The following is a 24032-nucleotide window of genomic DNA, read 5'->3' as shown; positions in this document are numbered from 1 at the left end:
TCGTCTTTTCATACCACCTGCTGTGACAACACCAACAAGACACAGTCTTGGGGCACTGGAGCACAATGAAAACAACACTCAAAAGAAGAGGAAGAGGTGGGAGTGGTTACCCATTTGGTAAGAACAAGTTAGTTGTTGGTAGACAACAGAAGGACTCGCTGAGTCCTTCCCCATGTATTGCTCCTGTATATATACTAAAATACATGAGGTACTGTACAGTTGTAAATAAAGTTTAAAGTCCAATATCTAGCATGTGACCAGTCACATGATGAGTCTAGACACTGGTCAGGTAATGTGTCACATGACTGGTCATGTGACTATGAAAAGTCGAAAATGTAAAGTAAAGTAAATGGTCACATGACTGGTCATGTGACTTGGAAAAAGTAAAAGTGAGAGTACAAAAAAGTGAAGCGTAAGTAGGTATTAGTATGTCAATTGTAACACCTGCCGGAGTTGATACATTCAAAGATGATGTCTCTCGACAGCCAAGGTCGAAAACACGAGCAAGGTCAGAGGATGATAGCTGTACCAGAAACTGGCTGGCTGCCAACTTGGTTGAAGAAGACAAGATTCAAGTATTTGATCAAACTGGTATATTCTTGATGGCATGTCGACATGGGTTTGTCAAAAGTGTAGCTGAGATGAAGCACAGCGGAGAATTGTGAGTGGATCCCCATAGAGTGGTATAATTTGTTGTGCTAAAAATCTCTTCATTAGGTCAAAGTATGCACTTGCAACTATAAATAGGCTTTTGGACATTTGCAGAGATGGCAAAATCTTTTTTAATTGTTGTCTCAATGATCTGACATCAATACTTTTAGGGCCAAAACCAACAAAATCACCTCATCCAGTTTTTTAACTTACACGCTTTTGCACTTTGGCTCAGATTTTGGTTTGTCCCAGCCTGCACAGCTCAGTTCTCAAGCAGCCAAAGATGAAGCAAAGTCCTTATATTGATGTCTTACTCGGCAGAAGAAATGTGTCGAAGAATTGGAGCACCAGGCTAAAATAACAACCTGTTGGGATGAATCACATAGTGAATATATTAAAGCAAAGGAGTTCATTGGGCACCGACATTTTATTTTGGTGGTTGAAGAGTTAGAGGGACTGATTATACAGTGTCTTTTGGAGTTGTTAAAAGCTAATTTATCTGGAACTGGTGTGTTTTATGTTTAAGTAACTGATACACTCCTAATTGGTTATCCATAGGGTATAAAATGTGGAAACAAATCTCTAGGGCCCTGGCAAAGCGTTCAGGAGCTATTCAAACTGCACTTCAAGAATATAATTAGATGGCACCAAAGCAAAATCCTCCACGGCCTGTCCTGGAGTATTCAGAAATAGTTAGCTATGCTATGCTCGGTGAGTTCATGCTATTGAAATATCCGAGGCACAATATTCTCGCCAAGCCTTGGACAGTCTCAGCAAACCAGCAAGTAGCCATAAAGTTCTTCAAGATTCAACGTGCAAAGGAAGAAGTTCTACAACTCAATATTGAGGTACAAAGGCTACACATGTGGATAGATAACAAGGACAGGACATTATTTGAGTCCTACAATGCGACAAAAGTCAACAGCCCTCTCCTTGCTGCCGAGCTTTACTTGTTATATGCCAAACAACACATAAGATCAACAATGTCCATCATAACCAGCTACATTGCATTTACAAGCTTGAAGGATATACTGGACAAATTTATAGCATGCTGGGTGATATGTCAGCGGGGAGCAATCATAATGAGAATGATGATTTGGACTTAACACTTATTGAAGATGAGTTAAATAACAAGGCTGTCAGACTGGAAGACTACATTCGGGGCATATCATAATGTATTAAAGTAGTGTTGAATATATGTTGATTTGAGTTTGCTTGACACTTTATATAGGACAATAGAGCTCACCTAGAGCGTTAGAACATCAGACTTGCAGTACGTTGAACATAAGGCAAACCTGAGCCATTATAACAACACACTGTTGCAGCACAATTTGTGTCAGTTCTCATTTACAACAGTCAACCTCACTCCTGTGAACAAGTCTATTTTGCTAGTACCCAGCTTATGCCGTGTAATAATCTCCCAACCCCAGTTGATCGCCTCTCATGGCTTGATTTGGCTGTGCAAGACCGTCCAGAGCCAACGGTACATTATTATAATCATCATTATACTAGATTGTTTGTGAATCTCACTTTTATCAAACAGCATGACTTGTTTTCTGTCTTACTCCAGGCTAACTTCAAGTTTGACGGATCTCATGGAATACAGTGTACTTTGCCATCAGTTACAACTTTTGCTGCAACTTTGCGTCCCGTTATCAATAATGCAACTCACCTTGGTATAGTTCATGCCCTGCAAGATGCATTTCAAAACTACTCGTTACCATTATTGCGGCAGCATAGGTTTGCCCATTTGTTTAATTCAGTTGATCTGCAGCATAACTTAAACGGTGAGTGCCGTCTTATCCAGGGCCTTTCTTTCAACTCGCTAATACATATTTGAACAGGTAATCCTGAATCTCTGCCTAGCAATCTGCCGGCTACCTTAGACCTGGCAAAACCCAACCCTGGTGTTGCTACCTCGGATGTCATAGTCAGTGGAGTGGTCACCGCTACTCCTGCTACCCCCCAGTCGGCTGAGATCACCTTACATTGCTCTACAACCACTACTGAGTTGGACTTTGCCAAGAACGGTTAATGAGAACCAGATGGATCTACTACTACATCAAGCACAGATATGTGTAAGTCACCCGTTCCATTGTTCCACTCAGTGACTCAGTGTTTCATGACTAATTTTTGTTGTAGAAACTATACTTGTATTACTACATGCTCCATATTATGTATCTAGGTGTTACGATACACAATTTTTGGACCTTTGATTTTCATTCTCCTCCCCAACTTTCTTTTGTAGTTTTCACACACTGTGCCATGTGGCACTTTCCATTTTTGTTCAAACTCCATCTTTTTGTGCTACACTGCCTTTTTCTTATTTTAGCTACAAATCTCTCACACAGTAGAGCTGGTCACATGGGCTGCGCCCTCTGACATCATCAGCCACTGCTTTCATCAACTGTACAGTACATAAGTACAAACACCCTGTAGTAGTATAAATACCCAATAGATCCAGGAGACTCCTCAGCGAGTCCTCCTGTTGTTTACCCACAACTAACTTGGTCATACCTAAGGGGTAACCACTCCCACTCATTACTCTTTTGCTTGTCTGAGTTGTGCTCCAGAGTAACTAACTCTTGGTTGTTACACTAGGTACATGGAATATTCTGACATGCCAAGCAGCCAGATTTCCGGCACATAAATCCTAGCTCCATACTTAAGGCTGACTTGTCTAGAAAAACTTGCAGCGTTATAGAAATGACTCTCACACAGCCAAAGTGTATCCGGCCAAAACTGACTGTGGCCCAGAAAACCAAACAGAGGCAGTGGTTTAAATCACTCACCCATGATATCTGTGCTGCTCAAGAAAACCATGAACAGAATGCGGCCAACATCTCAAAGAAATATGGCCGGTGAGTTCAATGTCTGTATGTGATCACTTGACGGACACTCTGCACGCCACTGTTATTTTGAAGCAGACCTTATTTACAAGATATTGATCGACTATCATCAATATATTGAATTAGGTCAGCAAGGGAGACTACGGATTTTCTTCCTGCCGTGTAGGACTGCCACGCTTCCGTGGTGTATATCATTAGAGCTGGTCCATTCGGGTTAGGGTTAGCGCCAGTCCGTCACAAGTTCCGTTTCTCCTATATCTGCAAATCCTTCTGTTACTTATCCTACAAATGTCCTCTGAAGCAATCTCGCAACCGCAACCTCGCTCGGCCGGGCAACGGGGGAAAAGAGGGAGTCGAGGGCGAGGTGGATATCGAGGAAGTCCACGGAACGCAGCACCACAGGGAAATAGAGCTGTAGATTCTCGCAATCTAGCTCCCAAAATGCCAGAGAGCGACAAGGATACACCTGAACAAAAAAGCAAGGCCGCTTCTAACGTCTCCACAGCGCTCGCACCAGTTGATGATGTTGCGGTTTGTTGGATTTGTGCTGAACCTGTCAAATATTACTCTGTGTCAGCGTGCAATCATCGTACTTGCCATGTCTGCGCTTTGCGACTTCGAGCACTGTACAAGAAACTCGACTGTACATTTTGCAAGGTGTGACATGGCCCACTCACGTTCTCAATGACTGAATTTAGATAAATTATTCTCAAGGAACCTCAACCTAATGCCATTTTTACTGTATCTCCAGATGCCCTATTTTCGTCATATACACCAGAGTCCATTCCTCACAAGGACTCAAAATTATCTATATTTTTTGAAACTGAAGACATGATGGCGGAGACCCTTATTTTGCTCCGTTTCAACTGCCCTGATCCCGATTGCGATTACACTGGGACAGGCTGGGGTGACCTCAAGTTGCATGTCCGTGCTCTACATGGAAAAGTAATCTGGTATGGTCTACTTGTTCTATAAATTCTTTCCGCAAATGACATTCTTATCAGCGACTTGTGTATACGCTTCAAGAAGGTCTTTGCTCACGAACATGCACTATATTTGCCAAATGTCCTTCCTCTTCATCTACCTTCAATGCCTCATCGATCGCACAAACAAATGCCCAAGGAACAGATAGATGGAGGTACCCATCCGCTGTGTGAATTTTGCCGGGAATGCTTCTTTAGTGAAGACGAACTCTATGCACACATGCGGGAGAGGCATGAAGAGTGTTTCGTATGTAAAAGAAACGAAGTTCGAGATCAATAGTTAGCGTTACTTTTAACACTTCGTGTCGGCTCTCAGTAGCTAATATTTCTCATCTAGCTTTCAGAACTACGATAGTCTGGTGAGCTATCCACCGTTTACGATAGTGTTAGCATTTAACCTTCTTCTCAGGAAAGACATTTCACAAATGCACACTTCGCGTGCAATCAGCCCCAATGCCTTGCTCAAAAATTCGTCGTATTTGGTTCTGCAATGGATCTCAAAGCCCACATGGTCGAAGTACATGGTGCCGATATGACAGCTCGTGATAAGAAAGATGCAATGAGAATACAAGCAGAGTTCGAATTCGAGGACGTAGGTGGAAGTGGAAGGCGCGGACGTCGTGATCGTGATCGTGAGCGCGAGCGCGAACCTCCTCAAGGTAGTGGCCTAGCTGTGGCCCAACCAAGGGCAAATGGAAGGCGCAGGGAAGCTTTTGGTGGCCACCTGACAGTAGAGGGTACTGCCGATGGATGTCCGAATACTTCATCCGGTCCAAGCCACCGTGCTACTCCCTCTCCCCCAGATGATGAAGTCGACCCAATGGTTGCTCAGTGCGTGATCTAGCTAAATGATCTTACAAGTCCTAATAAATTTTTTTTGCTTTAGGCGGCACGCTGCATTTATGGCACGTTTGCGATCGTTGGCCCCCAATCCTATCACTGCTACACCAGCTGTCAAAGCCGCTGTGCGTGGATATCGCTTATCAGAATCTAGTGCACGTGATTTAATATCTACAATCTGGAACGTCTTGGATAATAATCTCGACGATACTGCCAGTATCGTGAACGGCATCGTTGATCTCCTTGACGAAGAAGAGAAAAAGACGGCTTTACTCAGTTCGTGGAACGGATTCAAGATTGAAGTTGGTATAATTTCTTGTTGGAGGCATAATATCTATTCACTCTCGTTCTTCTAGCAACGTAGGCAGTTCCCCGACTTGGTTCCAACTGCTGTGGGTTCCCAGTATGCAGGAATCACAGGTGGTCGTGTTCTGAATGCAAAACATGCCACAACATCCCGGTCATCTAACCAATCATCTAGACAAGTCTGGGACCGCGTAGCTCAAGCAGCCGGATCCTCAACCTCCTCTCACGGCTTGGCACCATCTCCTGCTCCAGCCCCACGCCCACCAGACCGATTCCCAGCGCTACAAATGAACCCCTCTGTTGGGGTTGGATTCCGTCAAGGGCAGCGCAACACGCCATGGTCCGCGAGTAACTCCTCGGGAGTGCGCGCACCTTCGTCTGTACCAGCTCCTGCGGTCACTGTTCATAAGGCTGCCGCTGCGCGTGCACCTCCGTCGTTGTCAAAAAACGCTTTCCCCGAACTGCCTACCTCGACTTCGACGCGTGTTAAGCCGTCTGTCAGTGGGAATCAATCTCTGAGGAATATCCTTGGTGACACGACTACTATCACCTCCGCTTGGAAACCAGGGAATAATGGTGTATCTGCTGTACAGGAAGAGTCTATCGCAACTGGTGATGGGGCTGTAGGGGACATTTCGTCTGGAAAGGGAAGGAAAGGAAAGGGGAAACAAAAGCAAACGCTTTTTACCCTTGGAACCTTTCCTACATAATGTGGCAAGCTAGGCTTTCAGCTTGTAGCAATATGGGATATTGGATTCGACATCTAAAGACTACATTTATCCGGTACACAGGTTTAAAGAGCAGGCGAGTGTAGACTTTGAAACATGACGAGAAAATTCAATGAAAACGGATGACTGCACCCAATGACTACAGACCTGATACTGACTCAGCTCGACCTAACTCATCGGAAGTGCGAGGCATATTTTTGTTACAAATATGCCCTTTCTGTGTTCTCCAGTTTGATAACGATCTTGCCAAATTGATCGCCGCGTTTCATGATATCAAAGCCTTCTTCTGTAGCTGCTAAGCCGTTCACAACCTGTGAAACTATGGGAGTGATACGATGCTCCGCCATAAACTTGGTCGCGTCAAGAAGGTCTTTGTGAGACCCCATAGTCGATCCTAATAACATTATGGCCAAAAGTCAGCTTACAAAGCTATCATCGATAAAAATTTACTCACCAATTAGCCGCTGGTTTTTTAAGACTTCACGCATCGTAAACGTGATCTTTGGATTTGCGGTCCTGTGTGTCACCCTCAATCATATGAATAAAAACAAGAAAGGACTAAGCACTCACATTCCGTAGCAGACTACTTTCCCTCCTGCTTTGAGCACTTTGCTTGCCTGCCCCATGATATCGCCTCCCCCGGAATCAACGATGGCATCAATCTTTCCTGTGCCATTACCCTCCTTGATAATGTTCGACAGTTGAATTGCCCAATCTTCTTTAGGTCATATTCAGCCCCGCAAAATAACAACAGGAGGACACAATTTACTCGACTTATAGTTGACTCCAGCTTTAGCTCCTAAAGATACGGCTTTTCGGATCTTATCCTCGCTGCCACTCGTCACATATACGTTGGCACCTTTTGCGAGAGACAATTGCATGGCGAGAAGGGCTACGCCTCCTCCTATGCCTGTGATCAGAATATTCTGTCCTCTAGAAGCCTCCGCGTTGACGATTGCCGCTCTAAAACAAGCTATGGTGAGCTGGACGGAAACAAAAGTGACATAACCGACTCACCGCCAAGCAGTGAGACCGCCTAATGGCCAAGCTGAAAGCGTCACGTCATCCAGGTGGTCAGGGGATTGAACTACCTGATTTCGCTCAACTACGACATAGTCGGAAAATGTGCCAATGGGAGGGTTGCTGCCACCTCCAATAATTCCGAAACTGATGTGTGACGTAGTATATCAAGGCTCAGGTGTGATGCCATGTTGAGATATGCTCACTCTGATTCTGGTGCTTCTGGATCAGTATCCCATCCGCGCATGGGAACAAGGAAGACACGTTTCAGGATTAGGTGATCATCCGGCCTTCCAGATGCGATGACAGTCCCTACAACGAAAAGGTCAAGGAGTCTTCCAATCAAATCATAGTAGTGCGCAAACCAGCTCCATCAGCGCCTAGTACGCTCCCAAATGTGATACCCGGATACTGGCCTAATCTTATCCAAAGCTATGCGTAGAAAACACATATTAATTGATTTAGTCGTTGTGATGTGGATTGGGGTACAGACTTCTCGGCGATTAAACGACACTGCCCCTATCTTCACGAGTACTTCTTCAGGCTTCAAAGCAGGGATTGGACGTTCTTCGAGAACAGCGTCGTGATATACAGGCGACCTTCCCTCTGGGGATTTCTTCAAGACTATAGTTTTGGTTGACTGGGGTATCTTCAACGACATGGTTGTATCTATTCCGAGGTTTCTATACATGATATATATACGTTAAGAACGGGCCGAGGGATAAAAGATGAACCCACTTGCAGGATGAGAGTAATCACTTACGAACCAATATGATGCCTTCTCTACTTTAGACGACGGGCAAACAAAAGCTGATGCTAGTGGCCCAGGAAGTTTGCAAGAAGACTCGTAAGTCAAGCCCGATTATCAGATAAGATTATAATAAGAGTTGGCAATTTTCGATCGCTTCCGGCGGTGCTCAAGCACACCACTCTCCCTTGTAGCCGACACCTATCATAATTTGCCTGGCTTTACTGCAAATCAAAAGAAATGGCTCGAGAATTACGTCGTCGTAAATCGCGCCCAAACTATGCCACCCTGGCCGCTGGGTACGACGACGATGGTGCTCAAGCTGGACCATCGGCTATTCCATCCGAAGACGACGACAGCGGCGGGGACTTCGCTCCAGACGAAGAAAATATACCAGATGGTCCTCAAGAAGGTTTTCATGCCATCGCTGGCGGACGCAGCGAGCACGTGCTGGGGGAAGGAAACGTGCCCGTCGCGATTTCGAATTCTTCACCTGTACTAGCCAGGACTCGCGATTGCACACCACCAAACATTACAAAGGAAAAAAACATCCACAGAACGAAATCAAAGTCTTCCATGTCGAAAACCCAGAACAATATGAGTACTATGTCCACTCAAATGACTACACCCGGGCCGTTACTCAAACCATTTGGATCCAAAATGTACGCATTACCGACGCCAAGTATCCACCACCGTCACAGGGCTGTCCCTGTATATTTCCCAAACACAAAAGTTGAACGCCTTGAGAGCCTTCCTCCCCTTTTTGGACCTACAAAGATTGTTGCGACGAACAATTTCACGTCTAACACTACTGTGACGGAACGGCTGAGCAAGGCATGGGGATATAATGTTGGTGCTGGACCCCTGTGGGACTTGATGGAGGATAGGTCTAGCTTCAAAGAAGCTGCTGATGTTGAGGGTGAGACGCAGTCAGAGAGAAACCGTAGACCGAGGGTATATCAACATGTGTGCGTGAAAGAGGGATGGGAGATTCTTGATAGCGAGTTTGTGCTCTATTTACTTCTTGAAAGCGATGTACAATTCACCGAACAAATAAACGCAGGAAGGCTAGTCCACATTTACCAACAGATACGGTCATGACGGAGGAGGGGAACTTTCAACCACCCCCACCTTTACATTGTTTTCTTGGACCTGTCGATAAACAGTCCCGTGTCGAGACCAATATGTTTGATAGCCATAAAATGTGTATGACTATTTTCTTCAATCGTTGTTATATGATGATTGAAACTCTTGACATCAGCCGCATTCTTTCCAGAGAGTAAATCTCATGTCTTCAACGCAGGGGCACCAGTATGGGGTTTAGACTGGTGCCCTACCCATCCAGACTTCCGATCTCGTCAGTAATATTTTTTCTAACGGCGCATGTGTAACTTGACTTGTGTAACAGATAGATGCTATAAACAGTATCTTGCAGTAGCTCCCTTTCCCTCCCGCTCCCATTCACCTATCATTGGCGCCAAAATACAACGCCCTGCCCTTGCTTGTATTCAAATATGGGCTTTACGACCTACTCAAGTTAGTGAGAGCGAAAGTAAAGCGAAGGGACAGTCACTTTCTGAAAATGATCCGGGCGAAATGAAGTGCGAAATGGTTCTTTGCCTTGACAGTGGACCCGCACAGGAGATCAAGTGGTGTCCTTTGCCTTCCCATGACGATGTTTGTTCTAACGGAACGACGTAAGCAAAAGGCTAATAACATTTATCTCAGGTCAATAACGCCGACCAACGCATGAAACGCCTTCGGAAACTTGGCATCCTCGCTGGTACCTTTGAAGACGGTTCCTTATCAATCTATGCTGTGCCAGATCCAGTGGATGTTACGCCTCAAAATCACAATCATTCTCAGCCTGTCTTTGGTCAGTCAATTATGTCCACTGGTGATCACGACATTCAACGATGTCACTAGTAAGGTTGCCAGAACCTCTTTTACGGATTGAGCTGGAAGATACATCCTGCTGGACACTCGACTGGGCAAACAGTGAAGTGATCGCAGTTGGATGCACGAATGGTCTGTACCTTTGCTGCATATCTACGCGTATTGTAATTCATTCTTATCCCAGGAAATCTTGCTGTTTACAATATACGGCAAGCGTTAGATACTGGAGATGGCCCCAGTATGCTTGGTTGTACGCTGTTGCTAAAGATCATCAACTAATAAATTCCGTTTAGATATTTTTCCTACTCATTTATTAACGGTTCATCAGTCGGCGTTTCGTGCTCTGGCTTGGATACGTATACCTCCTGTATCAGGATCGGGGACCCCGATGACCACGGAAGACCCGACTGTCATAGCAAGTGGTGGATACGACGGGGTGGAATGTCTAACAGATATTCGAGAGCCGCAAGGGAACGTGATGAACCGTACTAGAGGTGCGACTTTCTCATATGTATTACCACTACGATCAAATCACATATTGGAGAGTTCAGATGTCATCAACAGCGTGACATACTCACCATACGCCGGAGGACCGATCATGATCGACCACGACAACTCTGTCAAGGCGTATTCTGTTTCGCCTACTATGCTTGGCAGAGGACATGTGTTACTTGAGCCTAATGGACCCGTTTGGGTGCGAGTTATATTTTGTGGTGCATTGGTCACCGTCATACTGAGTACTGACTGGTATACTATAGAGCGTCAGTGGATCCGATTATCACCCACAACTCGCAGTTGGCTCTGCAGATGGTGCGTGTTTAACAACAAATACCTTAAGAGCCACAAGGAGGGGAGGTGTCGTGAGTACTCAAGAACCTATGGAACAACTGGCAAAATGTTTATATCTCTTTTAAGCCCTTTTTCGTGCACAAGATATTCCAATTGGACTATAGTCGCAATACTGGCGAATTTCGCATGCTGGAGCATTTTCTACCTCAGGTTATTACTTCTGCGTAGTTTCATATTGGTGGTGAATAATGACGTCAAGCTCACAGGAATCCCAAGAGAAGCCGACAAACACGAAACTGAAAGACAACACGCAGGCTAGAAAAGACGAAGATGGCGTAGCAACAGGCAGCACAGGCGTATGGCCACCCGAGGTTGGTATTCATCGCGTTGCTTGGAATAGCGCAAATGGATTGGGCGGTGCACCCTGGCTTGCGTCTGCTACTGCATCCGGTTTATGTAGAATTGATTGGCTACTCGGGAGGTGGATAAAAGATAAAGTTCCCTATGGAAGCGTGGAAGCTATCCGACAGGATATAGTTGGGTCAGGTGAATATGAATCTGATTAACGTTCTGCAAGTGTAAAAGCCTTTCCTGGCATCGTTATCACTGGTAATTCCATCAATAGGTGAAAGCAGTTAAGATAAATTGGAAAAGCTCTCTACATCGATCTATCCGCGTCATTATCACCTGACACAAACCTAATGAATATAAATAAGTCTGAGATGGACCTTGAGAATTATCTGTTCAGTGGCACCAGTATATCTGAGTAGTTCAACACACCATTGTATTACCATTATATAGTGACAACGAAATATATCCGACATCCATCATTGAGTTTTCATGAAGTTTTGGTCTTTTATACGTTGCCTGTTCTCTTTCCTTAGTCGCCGCTTCTCTGCTTTTCCACCAGGACCGTCATCGGCGAGGTCTTTCGGATTTAGCAGCGTCCATAACCAGGAAGGATATTCCTCGTCGGGAAGTGCGATAACTGGTGGCTGACCTTTGAGATAGTTCAGGCCAGTGAGGACTGTGTTTGCTGGACATGAGGACAGAGTAGCTGTGAAAACCAATTGAAACATAGAACAAACGAAAACATGAATAAAATTCTCAATGCTACCAAAAAAAAAGCGACTTACTTTCGCCTTCTACCAGAGAGCTCGACGCTGGTTCATCTTTCGAGCTCCCTTTTGGACTATCCGTCGCCGTTGGTGCTGCCTTTGCTGCAAAGGAGCGAGCAAAAGACGGGGAAAAAGAGCACCTCAGCGGTGACCGCGAAAACGAGCGAATGAAAGACATGACGCGTGACGTGACAGATCTATTCGCTGGTTTTGTTACCTTACAGTACTACTTATACTACTCACGATTAACTTGTTATAAACGAGATGTCATGAATGCAGCACAACGACGAGACCTTATACATTTTGTGTGACCACCCTATAAACTATCTCTAAGTGACATTTAAAGACAATTTTTATCAATGATATTCTTTCCAGCACAAATATCCTCATCAAAATGATGCCACTGGTTCGACTTGACATGCGTGAAACATTCAGCTTATCAGTAGTGGTCGCAAAACAAACAATGTCCAACCTACATTGTACGGCTATTCCTATTCTCATACACTGAATCCGACGAGATCGAGTGCAGTATATGCAGACCCGACGAGAAGACCTTGGCAAGAATTACTGTGAGCATGGATTAACCCATAATTATGAATGATAACATACACCCCATCATTACTGGCCCTACGATACCACCGCGACGGGTACGCTACAAGAAGAGCTGGAGTGAGGTTCAAAGGCAAGCATAGCAGATAAGTGAGCACCTTGATAGGATCACCTGTGGTATATCCTAAGGTATAGGGAATGCGAGATAAAACCCACAGACCACATCCAGTGGCAGCTAAGTAAGGATGCTTCACTCCAGCCACCAAGGTCCTTCAAATTTGGGTATTCGCAAAGGAATCCAGCAACTATACAAGACATCTACTCACGTGATGGCTATGATTGGAATGACTTCGAGTGTGTTGGCATGAGCGCCTGGTGCATTCACGAAGTCCGTCAGTGTTTATTCAGTGTTGGCAATGATAGGGCAGAGGATTATACTCACGTTGCATGCAATTAAACAAAAGCGCATCTTGTGATGCCTCTACTTGCGCCCTCTCTGCATATACTAAGAAAACAAATATTGGGTAATCATCAACCAAGAACGAATAAACGATGCTCACATTGAGGATACTCGATTCCTGATCGTTTACGATATTTGTTCACTAGGGTGGTTTGCCATGTAAGTACCCATGTTGTGGATAAGACTGCTAGGCCGACCATGCCAAACCTACACATGAAACGAGAAAGCGAAGTGTTAGATGAGATAGCAAAAGACGAGCAAAAGAGACAGGTAAGTCATGGTATTGTCCTTACCCCTGAGGAAGCACGATGGAAGTCATTCTAACCAGTTACAGCTTCAAGTTGAATTTTAAGTGGTGAAGAAAATCTTCCTGTGTGAACAACCCAATAAGAGATATAGTTTTGGGACGACAACCTGAGATTGCTGGACAAGTTGACATCACACATACTATGATGGGTTGATATATTTATAATATTGCCAACTTGCAACCATCGAAACGCATTTCCCGCGGTGTATATTGTACACAGCCAACTCAGGCTGGTCTTCAAGCTTCAAAGTTCAAACATACTTTGCAATCGACCGAGTTGATACGACATGGTCGTTCACTTGGTCAAAAAATACTGTAGATACATAAAATCGAGGAGGTTATAAATATACAGTTCGTAAAGTGAGCTTTCTAACTACTCTGCCCAAAAAGCAATTATGCAAATAACCCATGCGCAGTAGGGGAAAAGGTTTGTGACAAACCAACTCCATCATGATATATATAAAACAACATGCTTAAAACAAGCCTGAACCGGGGAAAATCTGGGACTCGTCTCCGTCTTCATCAGCATCATCGCTATCCTCATCTCTGCGCCGAGGCTCTGGGGACAAGGTATACGGTACCACATCCCGTTTGCTGCTCGCACCAACTGCGGGTTGTGAAGCTGGCCCAGGCATCGATATAGGAAAATCGATGGGCTCCTGTTCGAACGGGTCAATATCTGATTCAGGCACCGTGGTTTGAACAGAAGACGGAACAACCTGCACTGGGGGTTGTGGCTGAGTGGAACGTGAAGGAAGGGGTGTGGGCGAAGTGTGGATTAAGGGCACGTTGGGTTGTGGTGAAAGATGCCGAGGAGTGTGCTGCTTGTATTGCTGCTTTGGTGGCGTTGAAGGCGAAGATGGCCCGAGTCGAGTAGACTGGGGCTGCGGAGGGTTCTGCGGTCGCAAATCATATTCAAACTTACAAAAAAAAAATCAGTATCTGTGGCCTTCACGGGGACATATAAAGTAGCCTACAGCGCTGAATACTTCGTCTCTATGTTTCTCGCCAAGATCTTTGTCAATGCAGTAGCACACGTACAACGTATCAGCACTAATATGCATGTAAACTGTTAGATACATATTGTTTTTGTTTAACGATCGAGGAACTTACGTATCCTTAACGAGACCGACACAGAATAATCCAACGAGGGCGGTAACCCCGCCCGCAAGCAAAGCTGCGCCAAGAGCTTGATCAGGTGCAGAAAGCGTGTGTGCAACGAACAGGTACGTCATCAGCGCAAATGGGAATGTGAGAGTCAACGGAGAATAGGTAAGCATTGTCAATGGTGCTAATTCAGGAGAATCTTGGTTAGCTATAATATATCGCGATTCAGGGAAAATCCACTTACGCTCCGTCTTGAATTTACGTCGGTAGCTTCCCGCAGACCTCGACTCGACCGCGGCAGTCAATGCACGTGCTCTTCTTGCACTCGGAAAGAAAGCGTCTCCCGTAAGACCCGTATACACCAACGCATATTTGCTCAAAGAACTAGTCACGCCCTCAAGCCAACCTACCGCAAAACCTGCTCCTACAGTCAAAGGCTGGAGCCAAGGACGAAGTGCGAGAGGGAGATAAGATGGTAAGAGGCGCAGTACAACTGTGAGGAGGGCAAGAATGCGGATGCCGGTAAGAATTAGTGCAGCAAGGATGATACTCCCAAGAGAAGGTTGGGTGGATCGAGTTAAAGCTGCATGAATGGTACGGGTGTCAGATGGTAATGGGGGCGGGAGGTCAAGACTGATGATAAATGAGCTTATGGATAGACCACAATTAACATTGCAAAACAGAAGGCTTACTCGGCAAAGTACCATGCGCCAATGACACCTGCGCACGTTGTTCTGAGTGTTCCTCTTGCTACACCCCAGCTCCACAACCAAATCGATATCGCTCCGAAGATAGCCCAATGGGCCCATCCCTTGACATGCCATTCCAATCCTCCACTTGTAGATTGCAGATACCCAATTAATAATAAGCGGAAGACAAGCGTCAAAAAGGGAATGGAAGCCACGAGAGTGACCAAAAGAATTGCCGGAGATAAGGCGAGAAGGAAAGGGTTGGATAGCAGAAGTCTGGTTGTCAGGTCGAGGATGGAAGAAGTAGTATGGATGTCTCGCGGTAAATCAATCAGACGACGAGCAGTGATGATAGAAAGGATGAGAGGCACGAGCGAAAAGAGCCGCAGACTAATTAGAGAAATAATTCAGCGAGTACTTGACAGAAAATTACATAAATCAACACGCACCCAACCGTTTCTCCCCACGTCGGTTCTTGACCAGTTTCCCACATGAAGCTACCAACAAAAGCCCAGACTGCAGATATGAATAGCGTTGCAGGTATAAAGACGGATGTCACAACCATAACGGGTCGGACAAAAATGCGAAGGAGCAGTATGTGTGTGTATGCTGCGATGGCACTCAAAAATGTGATGATAGTTATCATGGGAACAGTATGTAGCATAGTAGTGTACGGGAAATTGACTGGCGACCGAGCAGGTTTCTGCGTCAGGAACAAGAGCAGCACTGAAAAGGAGACGCATAACGAGACTCCTGTGCACCACAGGGCTGTCCAGACAGAATCATTGTATCTCCGTCGTCCACGAGGAACGTAGCGAGGATCGGGCAAAGAAAATACGTCGACAGGACGACTTGTGCCATCCCTAGGCAATAAAGATTCCGTGAGAGATAACGATATCGGCTCGCGAGCTAGAGGAGGAGGCGGAGGAGGCGGCGATGCCTGAGGATGTACAGCGTTGTTGTTGTGGGTCGGCTTAAATATATCAGTTGCAAGACGATGGGAATCTAGTGAAGACGAGGACGGTGCAGGTGAAGGGGTGCGAGAGTGCGGGAGAGGAGACGCCTGATGAGCTAGCCAACCCTTTGGATACTCTGGTGACCCTGGATGGCTGTATTCCGACGATATCAAGGGAATCGACTGAGAGGCATAACGAGAGGCTCCTGGTTGGAGGTCGTCCTCGTCAAGGCGCAAGTAAGGATCGTCGTCGTCTCCCTCGTCGACACGGCTCCTATAGTCATCATGACCATCCCGCCTGGATGTCCTGCTAGCATAACTGGCTCGCAGATGTGGGTCGTCGAGGTCATCGAGGTCGCTGTCATGATTGTTCCCTAAACGAGACCCTTCATCGGTTGTGAACGAAAAGAAGAGAGGCTGCGAAGAGGACAGACTTGACTCTAGATTTGACTGATGCGTTAAGAACTGCGATGCGTATTGTGCGAATGACTTGGCCATTGTCGACGAGCTCGTCGTTTGCAGCGATGAGTTCGAACTCGCTACTATGTGGAAATGAAAAAGAGAGAGGGTAAGCAAACCTGCCTATAATTGGCCTACTACGTTGGTTGTAGTCATAAATGCTCCCTTCAAAAAACGCGTACCCCGTGGGACCCTATACCACAAATGGATGTGATATACAAACTCCGCTTTGGAAATAGGGGCGCACCAGGTCACCCAAGTCGATGCTTTTTAGCTTTTGCACTGTAGCCAGCATCTGATGCAAACTAGCACTCTTTCATCCAAAGTATATGCTCGCGGCGGAACCAACATCGGTATATGTCTGTGCACCCAGCTCTGCAACCTTACGGTGCAACATGTACAATACGGGGCTGGTCGGTAAGCTGAAAGCGCTAGGTCTTAGCATCCTTGCCCTGGTCTTGCACAAACTCACTGGCAGACCCTTCGAGTGCTGGTAAGCGCGATGCTTTTTATATCTACGGTTTGGCGAATACCTCCAGCAAATGTTTGTGCTCTTGCTAATATTATGAGCGACACCCTAGTAAGCTCAGTCAACCATCTTACTATCCATCAGTAAGATACAGGTTTGCTTTTTGGGAAGTTCGTGCTACAACAGAAAAGGGATATCGTACACCACTAGCCCAATATTTTCCATCCAATCACGTTTACAGGAATTTACCTTCTGCCCATTGTTTACTACGCGTTCCCATCTCAACGGCTGCAAGTCCCCAGTCCTCTCCATGGTTATGTCCCTTGTCTTGCCCTCTACCTAAGCCAGCCCTTTCCAACGCCTGGTCGTCGTTCAGCGCGGTCAAAACACCAAATATGACGGGAACACCAGTGTCCAGTTGGACTTTCATGAGAGCATGTGAGACGCTGTCACAAATGTACTCAAAGTGCATGGTAGAACCCTTGATCAGCACACCGATGGCTATAACAGCGTCGAAAGGTGTATTCGGCATAGTCACGACAGTTGCAGGTGGTGACTGTACTTCAGCAGGTTTGGAAAGAGATGATGTGGAGCCTCCGAACGTCAGGCCTAGCAAGTCCCCAGCAGTTGCGCCTGCTTGTACGTGTGATCCTGCAATTACTCTGCATAAAATGGACATCATGTATTGATTGGATCAGTGTAACATATGAACATACTTCGAGCATGCCAGGGGTAGTTCAAAGCTCCCCGGAACAGACTGCACAACAATATTGCTCTCTTTGACTCCACGCTCCTTCAGTTTAGCCACCGCGCCTGAAACGAGAGCATCGATTACTTCCTTGTTCCATCTGGCGTGAACGATGGCGATTCGTAGTGCTGAGCCGTCAAAGCGAGCCTCGGATGGCGTAAGACCTTTGATTGACTTGTTCATTGTAGTGGTATTGCCCAAGTATCGGCTCACGTTTACGGCTTGTTTGTCAATGTTGGCCATATTTGGGGAAGAAATTTGGCGGGATTCGATTCGGATTGGCTGTCACTTTCTTTATTCTTTGCTGGTGCATGTCTCACTCAGTTTTCGCGGACGCCTCATCATAGAAATACTTGCTGTAGGGTTCTAGATATAATGGATAGTCATCTTGCAGGTACTATAGCAAATCACAGTCGCCATGCTTTACACGACACTCACTCCTGACGATCTTCAGCGACGTATACTTTGATTCACTCGTTTCTGAAGAAACAGTCACATACCAAGGCCGCTGACGCTTTAAAAAAGGCTGTCAAAGATGTTGTCATCATTAGAGATGATATTGAGGTGACTGGGCCACAACTGGATCAGATCATCGAAGAGTGGAGAGTCTTTACTATGGATCCGTGAGTACCTGATCTCCGACCATGCTACACGCGTTGCTGGGACTAAACAATTTTTATAAGGGCTGATTCGTCTGATTGTGCGTTGTGACGCATTTTCACATTCACTTCATGACCCTTATTCCATACAGCTGTATCAGACGACGAGAAAGATGAATCTAGTTCGAGTTCCTCAGGTTGGTGGCCTGCATATTTCTAATGTGGAAGCTGTAAACTGACCGGATGCAAAAGAATCGTCTGATTCTGGCTCAAGGTATGCTCTAACTCTATGGATAAGCTATTTTCTCTTTCTAAAGTACGCTTAACTAGCTCTGACTCAGGTTTGCTTAAATGTTCACGCTTCCACGCTAATTATCTCACCCAGCTACTCTCAGAGTCGGACAACGATGGCTCGAGCGATGATGTTTCGAGTGAAAATGACACGAATACGGTCAAAACCAAACCAAAGAGTAAGAATGTTGCACCACAAGCAAGTAAACTTACTACATCGAAAGGAAAGCCACACCAGAAGCAGATACAAGTGTTACGCTCACCTCTGGTATGTCCTCCTTGACTAGTGATTATGTATTTGGAGTTCATTCTCATGAAAGGCGAGGAAGAAGTCACCAGGAAGACGAAAAGTAAGGCCAAGTCAAAATTGAAGCCAGTCGCAAAAGGTAGTTCTAGTTCGGAGTCTTCAAGCTCTAGTGAAGACAGTGATGATGACGATGACGAGGGGGTGAAGGCAGAACCGAAGACAGTGGAGACAAAGAGTTCGAGTTCGGAATCGTCTGGTTCTAGCTCGGAAGATGATAGCGGCGATGAGAAGACCAAGGATCCGAAAGCACCAAAGACGGAGGGTTCCAGTTCAGAGTCCTCTGACTCCAGCTCAGAAGATGATAGCGACGACGACAGTGTGCAGAAAAAGCCAAAACTGTCCAACAAGGCCTCCACCTCAGACTCGTCTAGTTCAAGCTCTAGTGGTGAAGACAGCAGTGACGATGAAGAGAAGATCAGCGGGAGTAAAGCGTCGAAAAATATGGTAACAAAGTCTGGGAACAGGGCGGGTTCTTCTTCAAGTTCTGCAGAATCATCTAGCAGTGAAAAGGCTACCGTCGTGCAAAGAGATGAAGTTAAAGTAACGAAAAAACGCCGCACTAACATCGGTGGCGCTGCTGTAGCTACAGCTGTCGTGTCGTTAGCCCGTGAAGAGCAAGTCCCACCTGTTACCAAAGGGAAGATAAATGGAAAACAACCCAGGAAGGCAAATGAGAGATTTTCGAGAATCAAGGTAGATACGCTCGTCTCCGACTTCAAATTCGATAACCGGTATGAAGCCAAGGTTAGCTTATTTGATATATGTTTAATGCTATTGATATGAATGCAAATGAAATATGTCGTATTAGGGTGGAATATCTAACGATTATGGAGAACGTGCTCACAAGGACCTCATTGTTACACGTGGTGCAGGCTTTAGGAAAGAAAAGAACAAGAAGAAAAGGGGAAGTTACAGAGGAGGAGAAATTACTGTAAGCCGCCATCTCTTCGTACGACATGAGTTTATGACCTCTCTTGTTGCAGATGGAAAGCCATAGCATCAAATTTGACTAAGGCAGCATTTGCACTGGGATTTAGAACAGTGTTAGATCACTCAGAACTCATTCACTCTAATCTATCGGGTTGGTATCAAGCTATAAGTAGTTCCTGTGATTTGCTCTTGTTCTTCTTTGGCGGATTGAAATGTTACCAGGATACCGTAAAACTCTAGAATCCGCGCTAGCCGATGCAGCAACTCGATAGTTTTCATGACCGCTGAACCTTGCTAGTTCTCGAAGCAATAGTTGTGACAACGTCACTATCCGCCTGTCAAGTTTTCGTTCAGTTCTAGTGGTGAACAGTGCTAATAAGATCCAGTGAAAACCGGCTCAAGCGAAATCGAGTCTTTGTTTCCGGCTCAGACGAGGGGAGAAGAACGAAGGTACCGCCCATCAACGAATGTCGGAAAAATCGGTTTCACCACACTAGATATGATTCATACCTGAAGCTCAGTAAAAGCATTTAGTTAGACAGTAGTCAGATTTGACTGTCACCTGACTCTTGATTGCAAAGTCAGCTTATACCAGTGTGTATTGGTGCCTACCTCGTAGAATAGTCAAATGAGAGTCAAGTCAAGTGCAAGTCATACAAAAGTTAGACTAAAAGTCAGGTAATAGTCAGCTTAAAGTTGTAATCTGGTTAGGGAGTAGTCAGGGAGTAGTCAGGTAATAGTCAAACTATAGTCAGTTGAAAGTCAAGTTGTAGTTGAGTAATGGTCATCTGATAGTCAGCTTGAAGTCAGTATTAGTCAAGCAATAGTCACTTTATAGTCAGACCATAGTCAACCAACACATAACATGGCATTTTCAAAAAAAAAAACAGCAACAGCAACATATATTCTGCAGGATGGCAAGATTACAGCACAACAAAAAAAAACAGCCCCCAGCTTATTCATCCTTTCACGCCTTTGCAAGACTTTGACTTGCGCTGAAAGAAAAGAAATGAGATTCAATAAATATATATTGATGTTGGGAGGAACATACCTTTTCAATTATTTCATCAATGTCCTCTTTTGAAGGGATATTCCCCTTGCCTGAAGTGCAAATATGGTCAAAAAAACTCTGTGTGAAATAAGTGAGTGAAAAAAAGAAAATCAAGCAAGGGACAAAAATCACCTCCTTTGAGCTTCTTTGGTGCAGCACTTGGCAAGTTGTGTGCTCTGATCTATTTCTTCAATTCATTTCAGGCAAGCATCTAAAAAAAAAAATTAGCTGTAATTTCTTATCAGTAGGAGGACAAACTGACCTGTAATTGTTTGCAAAAGGTGTTTGTTTCACCAGTTGCATCTGGAGACACCGGAGCTTGCTATGTTTCAACAGTGCTATTGGCTGGGGGTTCCTGCTGGCAGTGAGGGATTGTTAGCCTGCAAACTTGAGCACCTTGAGGAGGATTCTGTAAAGTATTAGCCATCCAAGGTTTGAAAAAATGATAGAAAATAAAACATACCCCTTTGCTTGCTTCCAGAGTTTCCAAAAGTGTTCCCCAGTTGTTTGAAGGTAGGCATTGCTGAGATACAACATTGTTGTGATGTTGCATTGGAAATAAACCTGCCTGGCTACTTTGTGTTACAATTGACGTACCAGTACCTACTTACACTTCACTTTTTTCATACTTTTACTTTTATTTTTCCAAGTCACATGACCAGTCATGTGACCATTTACTTTACTTTACATTTTCGACTTTTCATAGTCACATGACCAGTGTCTAGGCTCACTATGTGACTGGTTACATGCTAAACATCGGACTTTAAACTTTATTTACAACTGTACAGTACCTCATGTATTTTAGTATATATACAGGAGCAATACATGGGGAAGGACTCAGCGAGTCCTCCTGTGGTCTACCAACAACTAACTTGTTCCTACCAAATGGGTAACCACTCCCACCTCTTCCTCTTCTTCTGAGTGTTGTTTTCATTGTGCTCCAGTGCCCCAAGACTGTGTCTTGTTGGTGTTGTCACACTTTGCAAGTTTTGGTTGTGGCTGCAGTATATCTGAGGTTAGGTTAGATGGTCCTGATATCAGCCCAGGCTTTAAGGGTGGTTATAATAGTGATTCCACTGGACGCATACTGATAATATCCCCATGAGACATTGTTGTTGTCGGATATGCCAGGCAAGTTGAGATCAGCACTCTGGATACGGGTAAGAAGTCCAAGTGCAGCATCAAATGGGGGATTCTCTGGGGGAGCCAAAGATCCCCCACTAGGGGCCTTCATAGTGTGGAAAAGTTTGGCTGTGTTATCATGCACCAAAGTTGTTTGGTAGCATGAACAGATGCTAGTAACAAAGCAAATATTTTTGTGCTTGTGGCTGATCAGCACCCACCTCTATTAGACAATCAAGTTGCACCTACCTTTGCTTTCCATTCAGCATTTTGCATTTTGGCAATTTTTTGCATTGCCACTGGCTGTAACAACCAAGAGTTAGTTACTCTGGCGCACACAAGAACACACTATAGAGAAGTTGATGAGGGAGTGGTTACCCCTTGAGCTGCAGAGAGTTTGTTGGTATACAACAGGAGGACTCGCTGAGGAGTCTCCTGGATCTATTGGGGTATATATGCTACTACAGGTTTGTTTGTACATGTGTACTATACAGTTTGATAGAGACAGTGGCTGATGATGTTATGGGGCCTAGCCCGCATGGCCAGCTCCACTGTGTGAGAGAGTTGTGACTAAAATAAGAAGAAAGGCAACGCGGTGCCAGAAAGAGGAGTTTGGACAAAAAGGGGAAATGCCGCATGGTACCCTGTGTGAAAGCTAAAGTGTACAAGGTTAAAGCAGAGAATGAAAAAGAAGGAAAGGTCCGAAAATTGTGTTATCGTAACACTACCCCCCTTCTAAGGTTCGACTTCCAGGCGAGACCAAATACCGGAGGTGGTAGTTAAATTTTTGGGCATAAGTTGAAAAAGGGAATTAAAAAGTTTTGAATCCATGCCTCTAAGCTTCCTAGGAGCTGAGGGGTTCTTAGAATAAAATTTGTGAACAGTGTCGCGGGAATTGTCCAGATGGGCTTCTGGTTCCCATGTTCTGTCCTCGTCTCCATAGCCCTTTCGCTTCAAGCGTGCATCCACTACTCGTTCGACTTCGAACTCTTCTTCACCTTCCTGGGTGACTACAACCGGTCCGGGCTGGTCTACACGCTGTCCCGGCAGCGGCCCTTTGTAGGGTTTTACACGGCTAATGTTGACCGTGGGTACTACCCTCATTCGTTTTGGGAGTTCCAGCTCCACTGCGTTGGGTTTGACTTCCTTAATCCGGTAAGGGCCAATCTATTTTTCGGTCAGTTTTCTAGACTGCCGATCTTTTAACTTTAAGTGGTCAGTATCTAACCAGACCAGGTCGCCGACCTTGTAGTCAGGGGCTTTGGAGCGTCTACGCTCTGCCCTGTCTTTCATCTGCTCTGCAGTTTTGAATAGCGCCTTGCGCGTTTCGTCTAAGACAGACTTCATGTCTTTTGCCATTTTCCCAGCAGCCTCATTCTTGCTTTTGCCAGGTTCTACACCCATTCTGGGGAGGTACAATCTAGTAACCTCAAATGGTGCCTTTCCCATAGCTGACGACTGTTTAATATTATAAGAGAACTGGGCTATCTTTAGCCACTTGGCCCAATCCATCTGCCTGTCATTAATAAATATCCGGAGATATTGTTTCAACTCCTGGTTGAGTCTCTCCGTTTGTCCATCAGTCTGCAAATGGAACACCGTTGATAACTTAGGTTTGATGCCCAGCATCCGGCATAAATCTTTCGTAAATTCGCTAGCGAATTGAGGTCCTTTATCGGAGATAACCGTTTCTGGTAACCCATGGATAGACCATACAAAATCTTTAAATAAATCTGCCGTACCCGCGGCGGTAATGGTTTTATTGGTGGGTATGAATACCACTTCTTTGGAGAAGCGATCCACTACCACCATTACTGAATCATACCCATTTGACTTGGGCAGATCCGTTGTGAAGTCCACCGATATATCCTGCCAGGGACCAGCTGGTATCGGATTCGGCATAAGTTTACCGGCCGGCGGTTGGTGAGAATTCTTAGCTATGGCACATCTCAGACAGGATTTTGTGTATTCCTGTATGTCTTTGACCATGCCAGGCCACATATAGTTTCTGGAGATCAACTCCATTGTTCGTTGCCACCCAGGGTGCCCAGCCACTGGAGT

General features: G+C 45.3%; 6 protein-coding genes across 6 annotated transcripts; 1 reads left to right on the top strand and 5 right to left on the bottom strand.

The window, feature by feature from the left end:
* Positions 1-5682: 5682 nt before the first annotated feature.
* SERLADRAFT_452470 (uncharacterized protein) lies at positions 5683-8178 on the bottom strand (the record flags this gene model as incomplete). Its single annotated transcript, XM_007322250.1, has 9 exons — positions 5683-6751; positions 6812-6873; positions 6928-7075; positions 7127-7320; positions 7375-7524; positions 7584-7689; positions 7743-7809; positions 7871-8060; positions 8120-8178. The coding sequence occupies 8 exons, from the start codon at positions 8036-8038 to the stop codon at positions 6558-6560; spliced, it is 1089 nt and encodes a 362-aa protein (XP_007322312.1).
* A 1620-nt stretch (positions 8179-9798) lies between these two features.
* On the top strand, positions 9799-11447 carry SERLADRAFT_476415 (uncharacterized protein; the record flags this gene model as incomplete). The annotated part of the gene is made up of 8 exons (XM_007322249.1): positions 9799-10001; positions 10052-10153; positions 10206-10259; positions 10315-10515; positions 10573-10715; positions 10780-10878; positions 10937-11020; positions 11077-11447. The coding sequence occupies 8 exons, from the start codon at positions 9875-9877 to the stop codon at positions 11374-11376; spliced, it is 1110 nt and encodes a 369-aa protein (XP_007322311.1).
* Positions 11448-11457: 10 nt separating this feature from the next.
* On the bottom strand, positions 11458-12118 carry SERLADRAFT_476413 (uncharacterized protein; the record flags this gene model as incomplete). The annotated part of the gene is made up of 3 exons (XM_007322248.1): positions 11458-11538; positions 11591-11867; positions 11947-12118. 2 exons carry the CDS (start codon positions 12104-12106, stop codon positions 11638-11640), a joined length of 390 nt encoding a protein of 129 aa, XP_007322310.1.
* A 60-nt stretch (positions 12119-12178) lies between these two features.
* Positions 12179-13388, bottom strand: SERLADRAFT_476411 (uncharacterized protein; the record flags this gene model as incomplete). Its single annotated transcript, XM_007322247.1, has 8 exons — positions 12179-12340; positions 12405-12481; positions 12538-12580; positions 12636-12747; positions 12804-12849; positions 12920-12982; positions 13038-13144; positions 13231-13388. The coding sequence occupies 7 exons, from the start codon at positions 13254-13256 to the stop codon at positions 12426-12428; spliced, it is 453 nt and encodes a 150-aa protein (XP_007322309.1).
* A 329-nt stretch (positions 13389-13717) lies between these two features.
* Positions 13718-16493, bottom strand: SERLADRAFT_441703 (uncharacterized protein; the record flags this gene model as incomplete). The annotated part of the gene is made up of 6 exons (XM_007322246.1): positions 13718-14164; positions 14222-14297; positions 14358-14535; positions 14596-14984; positions 15044-15430; positions 15490-16493. 6 exons carry the CDS (start codon positions 16491-16493, stop codon positions 13718-13720), a joined length of 2481 nt encoding a protein of 826 aa, XP_007322308.1.
* Positions 16494-16740: 247 nt separating this feature from the next.
* On the bottom strand, positions 16741-17882 carry SERLADRAFT_476405 (uncharacterized protein; the record flags this gene model as incomplete). Its single annotated transcript, XM_007322245.1, has 2 exons — positions 16741-17585; positions 17640-17882. 2 exons carry the CDS (start codon positions 17852-17854, stop codon positions 17159-17161), a joined length of 642 nt encoding a protein of 213 aa, XP_007322307.1.
* Positions 17883-24032: the final 6150 nt, after the last annotated feature.

The sequence above is a fragment of the Serpula lacrymans genome (genome assembly GCF_000218685.1).
Source record: "Serpula lacrymans var. lacrymans S7.9 unplaced genomic scaffold SERLAscaffold_12, whole genome shotgun sequence".
Taxonomy (NCBI): domain Eukaryota; kingdom Fungi; phylum Basidiomycota; class Agaricomycetes; order Boletales; family Serpulaceae; genus Serpula; species Serpula lacrymans.
Note: the sequence above shows the minus strand (reverse complement) of the source record. Positions and strands in the feature narration are given on the sequence as shown.